At 38.6% G+C, this 14,369-nt stretch overlaps 1 protein-coding gene across 1 annotated transcript in view; it reads left to right on the forward strand.

Annotated features, from left to right (window-relative positions):
• The window catches only part of LOC104539618 (glutamate receptor ionotropic, delta-2), a gene marked incomplete at its 5' end in the record, with an annotated part of 62,213 nt that overhangs the window by 16,956 nt on the left and 30,888 nt on the right, over positions 1-14,369 (forward strand). Inside the window, one exon of the mRNA XM_010183201.1 lies at positions 13,274-13,412. Coding sequence (XP_010181503.1) covers positions 13,274-13,412 — 139 coding nt within the window. The remainder of the gene's footprint in view (positions 1-13,273; positions 13,413-14,369) is intronic.

Genomic DNA, 14,369 nt, shown 5'->3' on the forward strand with positions numbered 1-14,369 from the left:
CATCTGAGTTTTAGAGATCACTTTGATAACAACATTACAGGATGTACCTGAAGCAGAATTTTAGTCTAAATTTTAAAATGTGATATTTAGGAACATAATTAGAACTCCTGCTTTAGTGATGATTGAATTCTGTAAGGTTAGGAGTTCATTGCAGAGAAGGACTCTGAAAATTAAAGTATAACTAGAAATAGTGACATGAAAACTGAACTAATGTATTCGAGATATCTGTGATTCATTTGTCTCTGAAGTAGTCAGGTGCCACTCTGTGGTGATGGATGCTTGGAAATCTTGCAAGAACAGATTTATAAAGCATTTCATAATACTCTGAAAGTTCTTTCAGTATGTGATCTTTTTTAAAAATCACTTTTAGCTCCAAAATCTGGAGTCACAGAGCTGTATAGAGGTAAAAAAAAAAGATTATTGGGAAAAGCACCTGTCAAAAGAGAGAGGCTTGACTGGAATTATTGTTTGTCCTTATGGTCTCACTGAATTGTCTTTCATTTTGCTTGATTCTTAGTTGCTCAGTTTCAGCCAAAGGGGACTCTTTCTCCCTCATGTTCATAATGTCCTCCCTGACAGGCTCTTAGCTAAAGCAGCACTTTAATACCTCATTAATGACATTGTTCAGTTTAATGTTAATTGTATATACTGATGGCCTGGTTTCAGTTCATTGTGCACAGCTCTTTTTACCATCCTGGAAGGTACTACATATAACATTGTCAGTAGTCTACGGAAAGGCCACCACTACGCAAACTGTATGTGACAGTTAGCTTCTTAGCCACTTACGAATATGCACCATAGACGCTAATTCTGGTTGAGTGTTTGAGGCTTTAGAGCATTTGTATCCAGCCATTAGTAGTAGGGAGACTGGGTCTCAGCATCTCTTGAAATCTAATCAGAAGGTTGCCAGTCTGCAAGGTTATTTGTTAAGATTAGGTGCCAATATTTTCTAAAATAATAGCAAGCATGTATCATTTTGATGCATTAAGAGTGGCTGCAAATAGTGCCTTTATACAGATGTGCAGTCAGGTGCAATCTTAAAAGCACACATCACAGCACTGTAGAAGAGGATACCCAGAAGCTCGTTGTGTTTGTTATGTATGCACGTTGAGTTCTGGTCTGTGTTTGCCTCCACATGTGTGTATGTTTATAATTATATCACGTAAAATTATTGTCCTATGCTGTAAAAGTGGCAACAAAAGATTATCGTTCAGAGGGTTTTTTTGCACAGACAGCTGTTGGTAAAATTGCTAGGCTTATTGCAGTTATTTATGATTATGTAATTGAATAGTACCATATTTGGTAATGCCAAAATTAAATTTGAAACCTTGCTAAATCTTCTGATAAAGCAGTGCATTTTGGCAGCATTAATATAAGATATTTTGGCCAACGTATTCATTAGTGGTAGGAAGCAAGCCTCACAGTTACAATCTTTTCATAGTTACAGCAATCAAAAGATTTACTTTGAAATATCAAAAAACTTGCATGATATTTCAACATTTGAATATGTGCAGCACTTAGAGACTAGTAACGCTAGTAATACTAGTACTTAAGCTTAGTAATGCTTCAACTAAGAGCCCCCAGTAACTTCAGCAAATACAAGTAGACACCTCCATTTTCAAACTTTAGCTGCAGTCATTACTTTTTTGTAACGACAGCAAAAGAGAAAAACAAAATATGCTTTTAAGATACCTTTTCCAGGACTTTTAGAAACGCAGTAAAGTCTGTCCATCCCCTTTCTCTGTGTAATTATGTTGCACAAGTCACTACAATGTATTGGCATTAAATTAGTGCCAATTTTGTGAGTCTAGGCTTAAAAGCTAGGAATTAATTCCTATGGCTCTTAAGGATTCACAGTGTAAATACTACATAATAGAAATGCAAATCAGATTAATGTATGTTGGTGAAGAGTCACCAATGCCAGGAGAAGCTGGACCACAGCCATTTGCTACATGGTGATATGACGTGCTTCCCTTCCCAACTTTTGCCTCGTTGTCACTGTTTCAGCGAGGTGGGTGGAAAGAAACAATTTATTGTTGGGAAGAGAATTATAAATATACTATAACAAATATGTTATGCTAACACCATTTTAATCAGGTAATTATTGAAGGACTGTTTGGCCTTTAAGGACATTGATTTAATGGGAATTAATTTAATGATTGAACACTGTTGGTATAACATTATCATTGCTAGTGATGCAGAAAATTGGAATCTCAGCTCTGCTGGAAATAGGTTAGGCTTTCCATTATCACATTAGATCCCTTTCTTCTGGAATACAGTTATTACACCCTTTTTTATACTTTCAGTATATTTACATATTTGGGTTTTATCTAAAAATTCCTGAGTAGAAAAAATAAGTTTAAAATTTCATCATTGTATTGTTCTCATTTCTAATCAGAGGCTTGAATTTCTGTTTCAGCAAGTCTTAAACAGAGCCCATTAGATTTTGGGTTTGACTTGCTATTGCTTTTCCCATGAAGCAAATTTTCTCAATTTTCATTCTCTGCTTTCTTCTCTGCGAACCTGATCGTTACGTTTAGGATGAATAGGGGTTTGGTTTATGGAATGGTTTTATGGCTATAAAAAAGCAGCAGCTCTAAAAAATAGTAGAAGACAGAGTGCAGCTCTATCTAGATTGAAGCTGAATCCTGCACAGTCTAGTCACAGCTTAGAAGTGATTTAGGAGAGACTATGACCCATTCATTCTCAAAATGGAAATGGTGAACACTATAGAAACCCTATATTCAGTACCTATGGATTAAGACAGAGTTAAAGCTGACCTTTGTAGCTACAACTCCCATTTACCTAAAGGGATGTTGTATCTGGCTGCCCTCCTTGATTTCCCTTAGTAGTGCTATTGTCATGAACTATTTTTCAGCTTTGCAGAGCCTCTAAGTACTGTTGTGTATAAATTAGATCCAGGGAGAAAAGCGGAGCTCCGCATAAACGAGTGATTGGAAGCATGTAGTGAATAGCTGTGTCTGACAGACTTTTGCAGATAGATTAATTTTCAAACAAAATTTTAATCAAGAATGCCTATGACAGTTCCTGCTGTATCTTGGCAGTTTTACAAGGGAGTTTGGTGGCCAAATCATTAGCCCTCTGTCACTAGAATGAAGCCATTGCAGTCGAGACAGCAAGCTGTGCAGGCTTTGTATTTGAAGATAGATAAAAATATAATTTTACAATAGAAGTAGCAGGGACTCAGACTTGTAAACACTCTGTAGGTTGCTAACCCAGTGGTAAGCCTACACTGCAGTAGGCTGAAATACTTTGCACTGGGTAGCACCAACCCTTTCCTTGGTGTTAGAGCATTTTCTAGCTTCTGAGAGGAAGGTTTCAAAGAATGTGTCTCGGGATCCTGTGTTTCTGACAAAATAGTTTGTGAGTAGTCATTTGGGCCATCTTTTAGATATTTCTATTTGTCTATCAGGTTATGTGTCAAGGCCCTCTGACTGGATTTATGAGATGGGTACACTGGGAAGCAACTTGATGAGGGCTTTGTGTCAGCACCACTGGTTCTTGATTAGCCCCAGCATTTGAAATCTCAGCATGGGTAATCTCTTCCTATTAATGAGGAAACAGAGCTGAGCAATGAGCCTTAGCATATACATCAAATGCCAAAGGCAGATCCAAACAGATGCACAGCAGTAGCAAATGGAGGATTTTCAGGGGGAGTTTGCAAGATATGAAATATAACGTGGAGGTGATTAATGGCCAGCAGTAACCAAGATTTGACAAGGTAGCATGGTAATCTCTCTCTCAGATTGGTGCTGTCTCATGCCTGGTCTCCTTGGTAGGAGGTTGGAGGGAGCCTACGTCTACCTGCACAAGGTTGTGCATATACCCTCAGGTTAGCTGGCTTAAAGAGTTGTTGATAAGGATCTATAAGCATGTATAAGATGCAGCTTCTCAAGCTACTTTACAGATTTCAGATAGCTAGGAGTGATTTGAAATAAGCCTGAAGGAGAGGAAATATAATCTTGGATATCCTCCCTGTCACATAAAGGGGAGAAATAAATGAGAGCTTTCTTTTGTGGATCATTGCTTCCCTTCTGGGAGGGCAATGAGGGCAGTATTTCCCACCCAGCTGAAAGAAAACAATCTTCCAGGGAGCAAGTGTAATGAGATTAGTTGGGGGATCATTACGCTAACAAAAACAAATGGGAGAGAGTAAGTGATTGTTTAGTTCAGAAGTAAGACATTAGGGGGGGAAAAAAATTAATCAGGGCACCAAATGACAAAATGAAAACATTTTTAATTGCCTATAGACCAGTGCCAGAAATCTGAGTAATAAACCAGAACAGTTGGAATTACTCACTTAGCAAATATAGATTTGATCTTTGTGGTGTTACTGAAACCTGATAGGAATGTATGAAGTACTGAAAGACAGATGGACAAAGTTAGCAAAAGGAGAAGAGTGTCACTATGTCGCAATGGCATTAGGTATTTCAGAGGCATTGAGAACTTGGAAATAATTGATCTTGATTTCTTGTGGGACTGTGTGCTAATGGCTGGAGCACAAAATGAGGTGGAAGTCAATGTCTGCTGTAGACCACCAAATCACACTGGAGTAGAGAATGATTGGCTCCTCTAGTGCATATCTGTAATGCATAAGGGAAAATGTGAGAAATAGTCGGGGAATTCAATCTGAATGATGTATGTTTCAAGTCTCAGGCTGTCCATGCTGAAGTGTCTTGAATGCACATATAAAGCAGATGAGAAAAAAAAGGAACATTGATTGCACCAAAGAGTTAGAAGTTGCAAACTTCAGGAAAAATTACATGGGGAGCAAGTGTACACAGAGGTGAGTCAGAGTTGAGAACAGGAAGGAGGGCTTTGATAATTTTATTAGGAGCTAAAGAAACCTTAATGATAATGGTGCATAGGTAAAGGTGATACCATTCAAAATAGTTATGCCAGGAAAGCAATATTTTTTTCTCTTCTATGCTTGCAAAAAAACAAATTAAATACTTTCCATGTCAAGAGCAACTCAAGAGGATGACATCTGGCACCTACTAACATCAGACATTTTCAAATCAGCAAATCCAAATTTATTTCACCCAAATGTTTTAAAAGAGCTTCCTAAGGAGCTTTCAGGACCTCTGTTCATTGATTTGAGTCCTGGAGCATGGGGCAAATTTTAGAAAGCTGACAAAATCTAATGTAAAACCTAAAGACCAAACTGAACCTTCAACAGGTGTTTCTTCCATCTTAATACATGGATGTAACAACTTGAAAGACTACACAAATAGAGATAGACACTTAACAGTTCCAAAAGATGTCACCATTAAAAAGTCTGGTGTTGAAGATATTTATTTATACAAAACATTAGGATTTCTCAGAGTGCATCAACAATCTTTCTTCTCAAAATCATCCAGAAAAGGAGGAAGGCTGTAGAAATAACAGGAAAAAGGAAACCAAACTGGTCCATGGTAGAATACAGAAAAATGCTTTATAATGTATTACTGGGAGCCACACCTGAACTAGACACTGAGAAGTACCTGAAGAGAGAGAATACTGCTGGAAGCTAATAACAGAGGATGCATGAGGAGATTTTCAGTATAGACAGATAGGATATGTTTGGTTTGTCCCTTAAGCACAGTGTTTCACATATAAAGGAGTCATGTTCAGCGAAAAAAATAGGCCAGCTATAAACTCAGAAGAGTTTATTGAAAAAGAAATTGCTTGATCTTTTGGATTTGATGGAAGCTTTTATAATCACTTCAATTTAAAAAAAAACCTGTTCCCTTCCAATTCTACTACTTCCAGTGAACCAAAAAAGCAATTTCTGTAACTTACTACCTAATTATTTTGAGTACTGTCACAGTATTAATAGTAATGGTAGTAATAATACCTAGATCTAGTGTGCTTTCTTTAGGAAGTAAAACCTAAAGAAATATTTCATATGTGAAACAAAATATCTAAATGTCTTTTTTCATCTATGACTTGTAAAAAAATAAAATCACTACATATTAATAAAAGCAAAACGCTGGGGGAGAAACAGGTGGTGTGGTGAATAAAAGCAATGGCTGGCTCTTGAACTTGTCCAGACCTTGTAGAATCTGGCTGCCAGCCCTGCGTAATGCTCAGTTCCTTCCCTGCTCTCAGTCCCTTGCAATCTGCCAATATTTGTAAGGCTACGGGAGTGCAGCCACTGATTTACAAGCTCATTTGGAAGGTATTACTTATTCAAGGGGCTATATTCTCCTGCTGCAGAATACATGTCAGGCCTGTGGTGGTCAATGGATGTGAACTTCAGCACACAATGTAACATTACAAACTCAGGTTATGGCGTAACAGCTTGTAAGTTATGGAGATGAATGCACTCTGCACAGTTCAAGGAAGAATGGAGAAGTATGGGTGAAAAGTGAAAAGAGAGGAAGAAGAATTTGTGATGGGAGATTTTCCAATGACTTCCAAGCTGCATTTATTTCCCAGGCTTCATTGACTGTAAAGTATTTTTTTGTCCTATACTGAATTGTACATTTCCAATTGAAAACAGGAGAGATTTTATATTATCAAGAACGTTTTTAAGAGAACAATAGCAATAGTTAATGCCCTGAAAGATTCTGCCTTTGAAGAGCTCAGCTCTGCAGAGTTTTGTGAAGATAACAGAGCTCAGTCAAACTTTAGGTTTTGTTTCTCCTGGCAAAAATCGCTGAAATAAAAAATGTGTTTGTTTCTTTGTTAATAAAAACTGCTCTCCTTATACCCACTCTCTATTAAATGCCCCTTTCACGAAGAAAACATAAGATGTACATTGATCTAAACTGTTTGCAACAGAACTCTATATTTGTGCAAATGGAAATTGCAGATGCACAGCATAATTGATGTGACTGTTCTAACAAGCTAAAGGCTAAACTGCAGCCAACTCCCAGTCTTTTGTGTTTGTTTTTTCAAAGGCCGCTAATTCACTGAATGTGGATGGAATTTTTGCAAGAAAAAGCACAACCAAAATCTGTCCCCAGATAACCCAACCTATTATATCTTCACCTTCCTTTTCCAAGCATAATCAAGATCCTTACTTTCAAGTCTGATAGCATTAGAGTTCTTCAACCAAACAGTCACAATTAACATCTTTTTCATGGTTCTCAAAATTGCCTGAAAAATATATCGCTAGAACTCCTTACACAGAAATTCGATTCACTGCATACGTCTTGCAGAGACTATTGCAGCTTAAATGACTGAAATCTGCCAAATCTATTTGCAAGTGAGATGTGCTCTTAAAGTGAGAACGGTAGGGTAGCCTTGATGGTAAGCATTGGTGACAAATTGAGTTTTGTCCATAATAAGAACCCTGTCTTTGGGATTTCCCTGGCTTCTGTGGTTATCACAAATAAAGTCCAGTCACAAGTGGTGTTCCCCAGGGCTCAGTACTGGGGCCACTTCTGTCTAATACCTTTATCAATGACATGGACCAGGGAATCGAGTGCCCCCTCAGTAAGTTTGCAGATGACACTAGGTTGGGAGAGAGTGTTGATCTGCCTGAGGGTAGGAAGGCTCTGCAGAGGGACCTGGATAGGCTGAATCAATGGGCTGAGGCCAATTGTGTGAGCTTCAACAAGGCCAAGTGCTGGGTCCTGCACTTGGGTCACAACAAACCCTGCAACACTACAGGCTTGGGGAGGAGTGGCTGGAAAGCTGCCTGGAGGAGAAGCACCTGGGAGTGCTGACTGACAAGCAGCTGAATATGAGCCAGCAGTGTGCCCAGGCAGCCAAGAAGGCTGAAGGCATCCTGCCTGGCCTGCATCAGGAACAGAGCGGCTACCAGGACCAGGGAAGTGATCCTTCCCCTGTACTCAGCACTGCTGAGGCTGCACCTCAAATACTGTCTTCAGTTTTGGGCCCCTCACTACAAGAAGGACATTGAGGTGCTGGAGCATGTCCAGAGAAGGGCAATGAAGCTAGTGAGGGGTCTGGAGCACAAGAATTATGGGGAGCAGCTGAGGGAACTGGGATTGTTTAGTCTGGAGAAAAGGAGAGTAAAGGCAGACCTTGTCACCCTCTGTAAGTACCTAAAAGGAGGTTTTAGCGAGGTGGGGGTCAGTCTCTTCTCCCTGGTAGCTAGTGATAGGACAAGGGGAAATGGCCTCATGTTGCACCAGGGGAAGTTTAGATTGGATATTAGGAGAAATTTCTTTGCTGAAAGGGTTGTCAAGCACTGGAATGGGCTGCCCAGGCAGGTGATTGAGTCACCATCCCTGGAGGTGATTAAAAGATGAGTAGGTGTCATGCACAGGGACATGGATTAGTGTTGGACTTAATAGGGCTGGATCCATGATTGAACTCAAAGATCTTAAAGGCCTTTTCTAGCAGAAACAGTTCTATGATTCTATGAAACAGAAGTTGCAAGCTGTGATCCTCATAGTGTGCTTCCTGTAGGAGAAGGACAGAGCCTTCTCATCTAAGCTGCTCTCTTCACATATAGAGTAGCTGCAGCACACTCCCAGTCCAACTCTCAACTCCCCCGAGAAACATCATTTAGTAAAGTTACCAAACTCAGGACATAGAATAATGGTGGTTTATGGCTTTTCTGTGTGTGTGTGTGTATTTCTTTATAAATTACATATCAATAATTAATTTTCAAAAGGCATTATTGTTCTGTATAATCAATTCTGAGTTTTTTCAATATTGTGTGCTCTATGCTGCGAGGCTATTTGCTTTACTAATGGTAAAAAAATTATTTTTGAGCTGTTAAACAAATTTATTTTATTTATAAATATTTTGCATTCCCAGTGAAGTTGTTAAATCAATATTAAATCAGAGAGAGACCTTATCTTGCACATTTACTGCCTGGATGACTAGTAACAAAAATTACATCACTTCTCAACGAGATGGCTGCCACCAGACTTGATCTCAGAAATGCCAACTGTAGTTACAACTTCTGCAAGAAATGTTTCACCATTTCTCTTTGTCTACAAAAAAAGAAAAAAAATCTTTTTTCTATTTCTATCTGAAACACTTTCATAGTTCTGGACTACTCAAATGAACACAGTTTTCCTTCAACCAAACAACTGACAAAGCCCTGAGATGTTTGGAGAAACAGCCTATCCATTTAGTGTGGAATTACACAATATCAAGATCTCACCAGGCTGTGATCCTCAGTGTCCCTGTTTTGCCCATTTTTCTCATTATTTCATTCCTCCTCTTTGCCTATAATTGTCTTCTGCAATTTTCAACTTGAAGAAACCTTTAAACTTACTGCTCACAAGAAGTGACTTAAAAGTTATTAGAAATCTGTATAGGAATTGTATAGGTTCACATTGTATCTCCTAAGGTGGGTTTTTCCCGATACTTAGGTCTGTCATAATTATATATTAGATTGTTTGCATTGTCAAGAGATGAGTTATTTTTCTTGCCTGCTGATATTTACTTTGAAGCACTTGGAAAGAAATGGGAATAAACAAAAATTCGTAAGATAAGTTGCAGTCTAAGCCTGTCATCTGAAGTAGGCCAGCATTAAACTGGTCTAGGATTGATGAAGGAGAGCTGCATTAGATGAGAGTGGGAGGACTAAAAGTAATTGCTTTCACTGTCACTTCTACAGTAATTCAGCTCTTTCAGAAAACTCCCAATGAGATTGCTTTTTGCTAGTTCAGTTTACTCTGGAAAATATCTTTTCCTTCCTGCACATGCAATCTGAAAATTTTAAAGGCAGATTAGACTTTTAAATGATTTTTAGTACCCATCAGAAATGTCAGCTGAACTAGACTAGAAGCTGTAGCCACAATATAGGGGGTCTACAGGTAGTGGCATCTTGTGCTGCATTGGAAGAGCCAAGTCTAAAGAGTAATAGAGCCTCTGTATTCAGTTGAGGTCTGTCTCTTAAGGTGACAAAGCAACTCCAGGACTGCTAAATGTCATCTTTGACTTTCATTTGTTTCATTAGTGAAGCTGGGTATCTTTAAGTGTTGCTTCGTGTGCTACAACAGTAGTGTTTTCAGTTTAACCATGACCAGCATGTTAACTTCCATTGATGAATTTTGCTATAGGCATGAGGCATGGTGAGATGGATTTTGCTCTGGTTACCAATGCATCTTTACATTGCATCAGGTGGCCCCCTTTGCCATTATGGGTTATGCAGCTTTGCTAGTATGATATGAAAGACAACAGCAGGGAAAGACTTGTTTCACCATCTTGGCTCCCTCCTCCCTCACACTGAGTGTCCTGTGCATAGCCCTTCATAACAAGAATATGCTGTTGTCCATAAAGATATCTATGCACCTGAAACTCATACTAGATACTGGGAAGGAGAGTCCAGGGGGGTTTACATGCAGGTCCCTTTTGCATACTAATTTATAGTCAATAAAGCAACTGTTAGGTCTGCAGCTCTTTTTCATGGTAAGGTTAGTGGAAAACCAAAGAATGTTGCTCTCCTGAAAGACTTGGTTCTCCTTTGCACTGCAAAAACATGTAAATTTGGACTGAAAGAAAACTCTGGAAAGTTTTATCCATAGAAAAAGAAATTGGGGAAGAAAGTGAAGAGGTTTTGTAAGGTGAGCTGTCATGGTGCAGAAAGTGTTTTAAAAAACTGTACTATAGAACAAGACTGTATTGCATTAAGTCGCCTAATAGATGCCAAATAAATGATACTATAGCAGTAGAAGATCTCCTTTTATTTTTGTCTTTCTTTCTTTCACTGAGAGAGGTGGAGTACCCTGCCTGTACTGCTTAAAAATCATGTGCCTATGTAGTTGCTGTGTCAGTCGTGCTTTAGAAATGTTGGTTTAAGAAGCATCAGTGCAAAGATTTTAAAGTAGGGGCAGAAGTGAATAATTATGTTGATATGTATTTATTGTATGTATTCGGATGCAAGCTTTGTCCTCAAACTTCATTTATTCATAGAATCATAGAATCATTAAGGTTGGAAAAGACCTCTAAGATCATCAAGTTCAACTGTCAACCTAACACTACCATGCCCACTAAACCATGTCCCAAAGTGCCACATCTACATGTTTTTTGGACACCTCCAGGGATGATTACTCCAGCACTTCCCTGGGCATCCTATTCCAATGCTTGGCCACTCTTTCAGTAAAGATATTTTTCTTGATAGCCAATCTAAACCTCCCCTGGTACAAGGGGGAGATGCGGTTGATAGACAAGGTACAACTGTGAATTAGGAGCAAGACTTCACAAACACCTGGGTGAACTAAATGCACTTGAGATGGCCAGCACTTTTAAAAGTCTGTTAACGTGGGTGTTAAAAAAGAAAAGGTGACAGTCAACAGTGAAGACAACCCTAGCGATGTATGGGGAAAACTGCACTGTGTGAACAGTAGGAGAATGCTGTGGCTGAGGGGTCTGTGACGGCTTCGTGGTCACTTGTTGCGCAGCATCCTCACTTGAAAACCTGAAGGCAATTGTGTGACTTTCAGTGGTCCTCTCTTTCTTGGCATTTCATTTCAAGAAAAAAAATGTGAGAACGTAAAGTTGTACTCATTAAGCTGAAAAATGAAAATGCAAGGACGTCCAGGAGATCATTGGCTTCTCTGTCACTCTACCCATTTCAATTCACTATGAAGATTATCTGCAGGGATTGGCACCTGAAAGTTAGAAGGACAAACAGCCTTTTCCAATAAATTTATATAGCTGTCTACTCTTTTCATTTCTTAAAAAGTCATTTTAAATGAAGTATTTCAAAGGCATTGCAAAAACTGCTGTAAAGTAGAAATATTCTATTAAAAATAATTTAAAATTTATGTGGGAGAGAAAATCAAATCTTCAGATGTTGAAGTTAATGTTCATCTTTGAAAGTCCGTATATTGTAAGAATATCTCCCAATCTGATCAGTAGATTCTTAGTTCAGATAATTACGTGGCATCCTGGAAATAACATGAAATTTACTTCTGACTGCACAGGTCTAAGATAGATTTTGTCTTTCAATACTGGAATTCGTAAAAGGCAAAGGATTCCAATACTTATATACCAAAAATATAAATGAATGGAATCAGTTATTTTTTCACATATGGTACAACTTCACATCACAGAAATAGGGAAAAAAGGTTCAATTTTTTTATTGTATGGCGATGCAGAGTTCCCAATGCTTTGTATAGGTAGGAACAAAACAGTAAGGTGATCCTTTATATTCAAATGTTGATTAAATATCTAGTCTGTGTACATCACTGAAATTTTTTTCTACTTGGAATGGGAATAATAGTATTCCCTTTAAACCTGCTTACTGGGGAAATATGAAGGAGTTTTTACATAAGTGAAGATCCAGCGCAAAATACTTACAGATTATTTAATCTGTAGCAAATTCCTTTTGCAAATCCTAGGTATTGTACCATCGTACGATTTTGCATCTGAGAAAGCTACCTTAATAATGATGACAGCTTTTCTAGTTCCTGAGTATAGGGGGAAAGGAAAAGAGTGGACTTTCTGAGCAGCTGACTGTGGGAGTCAACATTGCGGCATTCGCCTGTCCCCCCCTAGCTACTTGTAGCTGTGACAAAACCTATACTTCAGACAAAATGAGTATTTTTAAAACAACAAATTTTCCTTTGTCTAAAAACATGTGATTCAAATGTTTTTAACTGCAAGAGCTCTTTCAAATATGTTGTTTTGGGGCAGCTATTTAAATAAAAAATAATGCTTTTTATGGCTTGCTAAACTGGGCTCTGGTCACAGAAATGGTGATGTGCAGCTCATCTTGGTAAATTAAATGGCTACTAACTATTTAGCTTACACTGCAGTTGGATTTTAAAGGAAAGCAACTATGGGAATACGAAACAATGTTCCATTCAGTATATGTGATTTTATTTTTTTTGTATGTCCAAGTTCACCTGCACCGAGCTGTACACATATATACAGTTGTCACAAGCATCTGCCTGCCTACAGAACTGTGAAAAGTAGTTGTGTTTTGATGAGGGGTTTTTTAACTTTATGTTCTCAAGAATGCAAGAACAACTTAATTAAGGTTTGTAGATAAGATCTCTAAGAAAAGAACATTGTAAGAATTTACTTTTGCTGCTTTTGTTCTGAGATCTTGAAGTCTGTTTCCATTATGGGACACGACTGGCAGATTAATTGTAATTAAAGGCAGAACAGCAAAAGAGATTAAATACAGTAATGACAGCTGACAGTCTGGGCTTCCTTCAGTACTTTTCTTTATATAGAACATGTGGCTCCAATTCCTGCTCAGTTTACTTTTCAGTAAACTGCTTTACCCTGTTGACCTTGGGGCCTATTTCTCCTGAGCAATACATGAGCAATGAGCATCTGCATTTCCCTCTGCCAGATGAAAACTCTTGCTTTTCCTTCTTTCCCACAGGAGGAGAGGTCCCATACACAACCCTGGCAACCCGACTGATGATGGGAGCTTGGTGGCTTTTTGCTTTGATTGTCATCTCCTCCTACACGGCAAACCTAGCAGCTTTCCTCACCATCACACGCATTGAGAACTCCATCCAGTAAGTTGATGAAGAATGAATTGAGGGAAAGGAGGGTGAATGTGTATATATATACATGTAGAGGGGTATGAATGTTCTACTTAGATGTGAGAAAATGAAGAAATTTTTATCGTCCTGAGAAGTAGCTTGGAAGCTAAAATATAACAATATACTGTAGACTGCCATTCTCCCTGGAGACACTTTGTCTTTCAGATCAGAATTGCTGGCCTCTGCAGATACTCATCTGTGACACTTATACATATATCTGTATGCACACATACATATTTTGAAAGAAACAATTGTGTTTGAGATAACCAGTGTATCCATATTTGAAATGGGAAAGTAGAAATTGTTGCTGTGTGTTTTCAGGCTATGCTTTCCATTCAAATGCATCCCAGTGTGCTCTGACACTTTGATCAGGAGGAGCCCAATGCTTCTTCAGTGTATGGGGAATGTCATGAATGTCCTTGTCTTCTCCTGTTCTTTTTATGGTGAACTGTTTTTCTGTCATGCCTTCCAGTCCTTTTTTTCCAGATCATCTCATCTCTCTGTAACACAGAAACCTTTCTAGGTCCCCTACTATTTCTCTCTCTGTCCTTTAGTTCTCCAGTCTCCTCTACTTCAGCAAGCTGCATGCTGAGTTATCTTTGCTCCTGCTGCTCCAGTGACTTCTCCCACCCCCAAATCCTTCCTCTATGGTCAAAGCAGAGACTAGAAATACAGAGAAGCATTCACTAGCCAAGCACTCCAAGGGGCAGCTGGTTGTTTTTCCGTAGCAAGTTTTTAATCTTAAGACTACAAGTCCATGAAAGTATGTGAGAGTGACAAAGTTAACTGTTCCCATAAATCCTTTTTTGAAAAATTGATTGAGTGGATTTATAGAAGAGAGGCACGTTTTGCTTTATTTCTTCCTCCAGAAAGGTAAGAACCTGACCTTCAAGTCAGGCTTAGTGCCAACCCTAGGGAAAATTCAGTTTT

This window comes from Mesitornis unicolor, unplaced genomic scaffold (assembly GCF_000695765.1).
Source record: "Mesitornis unicolor isolate BGI_N332 unplaced genomic scaffold, ASM69576v1 scaffold10654, whole genome shotgun sequence".
NCBI lineage: Eukaryota > Metazoa > Chordata > Aves > Mesitornithiformes > Mesitornithidae > Mesitornis > Mesitornis unicolor.